This window comes from Crocodylus porosus, unplaced genomic scaffold, assembly GCF_001723895.1.
Source record: "Crocodylus porosus isolate Cpor-Errol unplaced genomic scaffold, CroPor_comp1, whole genome shotgun sequence".
In the NCBI taxonomy this organism is placed as follows: Eukaryota; Metazoa; Chordata; order Crocodylia; family Crocodylidae; genus Crocodylus; species Crocodylus porosus.
This window is the reverse complement of record NW_017728931.1, coordinates 139842809-139845450: the sequence shown is the minus strand read 5'-3', so window position 1 is coordinate 139845450 and position 2642 is coordinate 139842809. Positions and strand designations below refer to the sequence as shown.

The following is a 2642-nucleotide window of genomic DNA, read 5'->3' as shown; positions in this document are numbered from 1 at the left end:
GTGCATATATGGTACTGCACTATTGCAGTATTGCAGTGCAAATATGGTGCTACATTATTGCACTATTGCTGTGCATATATGGTACTGCACTATTGCACTATTGCAGTGCATATATGGTACTGCACTATTGTACCATTGCAGTGTATATATGGTACTGCACTATTGCAGTGCCACTGAAAAAGGATGCTGAGTTTGGGGGGAAGGAGATTTAGAAGTAGGCAAAGCCCTCAGGGAGAAAGCATACAGGCTGGGCATGCCCATAGGAGCCCTAACCAAGAGAAAGTGAGGAAACCCCATGGGAGTATTGACCACGGGACCCCAACTTTTGTACTCTGCAGGGCACCTTGCAAGAACATGAGAATGTAAGAAGTGTCAGACCAATGGTTCGTCTAGCCCAATCTTCTGTGAATGCTGTAGAGGGCAAACGTTGAACTGGATATCTCTGGAGTGATCTATCCCCCATGCAATAGCTTCCCTGACATCCACCATTTATTGGTTTAGAGATGCCAGAGGAGACATCTCAATGGAGTAACCGTCTCCCTCCCCAGTCCCCACACAGCCTGAACCTCAAGATCTCCCATTTTGCCAGCTTCAGAGCCCACTAGGCACTTGGATGCTCTGCAGGTGCTGTTAGGGATGCAGACTCACCCTGTGGCTATGCTGTGATACTAGGGGTGGTGACTTAAGGGCCTGGAGTAACTAAAAGCCAGTCTAAGATCATTTTAAATCATGATCACCACTGCTGACCAGTCATGCATTTGCATATGCAAACGTCCCCCTCCAAAGTACCACCCAGAAATGAGCACTCAGCCTTGGACCCCCCTCCCGCTAATTTAAATGAATAATAAAAGTAAGTGTCGGCTGTACAAATACATTCTAATTAGGTGATAAGAGAATTGCTGAAACCAAAAGAAATTTGCAACGGTTCTTGCATTTTTATATTAGGGTCGGCAGGTGATATCTCCATATTCAGGAGTTTGTTTTAATTAACTCGAACAAACGGATGTAATTTATGAGCAGATCTTGGCTAAGCTGTGCCTGGTTGTGGTTGAGTCTTGGTTACCAGTGATGAAGCTACATGTTTCTGATGGTTTCTGGTTCAGATACAGTTGATTTAACCATACTTTGGTGCAGTTTCTCCAGACATGGAGCATGATTTGAGATATGTCTATGAATCCCTTCCTTGAATTGGGCTTGTGTGTATAGATATGTCGTGTGCATGAAGGTAGCTTGTGTGGTTTCAGTGCAGCTGCATGTGTCGTGTGCCTGAGTACACAGCACACGTATCTTTGTGTAGTTGTCTGGTGTTTGGGGTCATGCCCAAAGGTCTATTTGCTACTGATCTGTGCAATTTGGCAAAGCCCATGAGTGTACGTGTGTGTGGTGTGCATGGGGTATGAGTGGTCCCTGTGGAGTGTGTGCACCAAGCGGTCCCTTTCTCCCCATGGGTCAGGAGAGCAGAAAGACATGTGCTCTTTCTCCCTACAGAGTGGCGGCAGGCAAGCGGGGCCAGAATGATCCTGCAAGATGAAGACATTACCACCAAGATAGAGAATGACTGGAAGAGGCTCAACACCCTGGCACATTATCAGGTAAGGAGTCAAGAGCTCTCTGCCAGGGACACAGGAACAATACTGCCAGTGCCCGCCTCTCTCTGCCCTGAGCCCTCCAGCCCTCCTGCAACATCTCTGTGACCTTCCCATCCAAGTCTCTTGCTGCTGGTCTGACACAAGCCCCACAACTTCCCCTCTTTCTATCCCTGTCTTGGCTCCATTCGTCATCCCAGCCCCACGTGAAGCTCAGTGCTGGAACAAACAGAAGAGCAATACAAGGCAGTGACTCTCGGCATTGCCCATCCTCCAACATCCTTCTCTTGTTTATGGATAAAAGGCCTTTATTCCTCTCCCATGGAAGAGAAAGAGTCCTTCCAGATCCATTCCCCAGGACCCTTCTGATCAGATAGCCCAGCTCAGCCCCACTCTTGTGTGTTCATAGCCTCTTCTTCAGCTTCCCCTTCTGCATCCTCCTGGTCACGCCAACATCCTGCTGCCATCTTTGTTCCCTGGTATTCCCATCTTTTGGAACACCGGGCTGGCCCGTTTATAATGACTTAATACAATGTCTTAAATACAATGTCTTAAATACAGTGGCCTAAAGCCTAAGAGGTGCTGAGTGGCTGCAGTGCCCATCACACAGAGGTGGATGCAGGGCTAAGATTTGAGCAGTCTCCCATGGTTTTATGTAAGGTGAAGGCTTGGCAAAAGAAGGGCAGCTCCTGGAGTCTATCCTGCTTGCAGTGCTTGCCTTCACCTGAGCTCTGCACCTGAGCTTGCCCCAGTCCCCTCAAGGCATGGCATGGCAGGATATGCCATGTGTCCTGCAAAGATGCCAGTGCATGAGAATGAAAGGAAGTGGAGGTCTCTGGACCGGAGCCAGGATTGGAGTTGCCAAGCTTGGAGCTGTATCCCCATCCCCACTTGATCGGTGGGAACATGGGGATGGCTGTGAGTAAATGTTTGGGGTCTTTCAGAGCCCTGCAAGATGGATCCAGGAGTCTGTGTCATGCACACAGGGTCCAATCCACAGCTCATGTAAGCCGGTTTAGTCCTGTCTATCAACTGCACCGATGTAGACCAGATGAA

At 48.6% G+C, this 2642-nt stretch overlaps 1 protein-coding gene across 1 annotated transcript in view; it reads left to right on the top strand.

Moving 5' to 3' along the window:
* The window catches only part of PLXNA4 (plexin A4), a 506929-nt gene that overhangs the window by 466387 nt on the left and 37900 nt on the right, over window positions 1–2642 (top strand). Inside the window, exon 25 of the mRNA XM_019543765.1 lies at window positions 1489–1592. Coding sequence (XP_019399310.1) covers window positions 1489–1592 — 104 coding nt within the window. The remainder of the gene's footprint in view (window positions 1–1488; window positions 1593–2642) is intronic.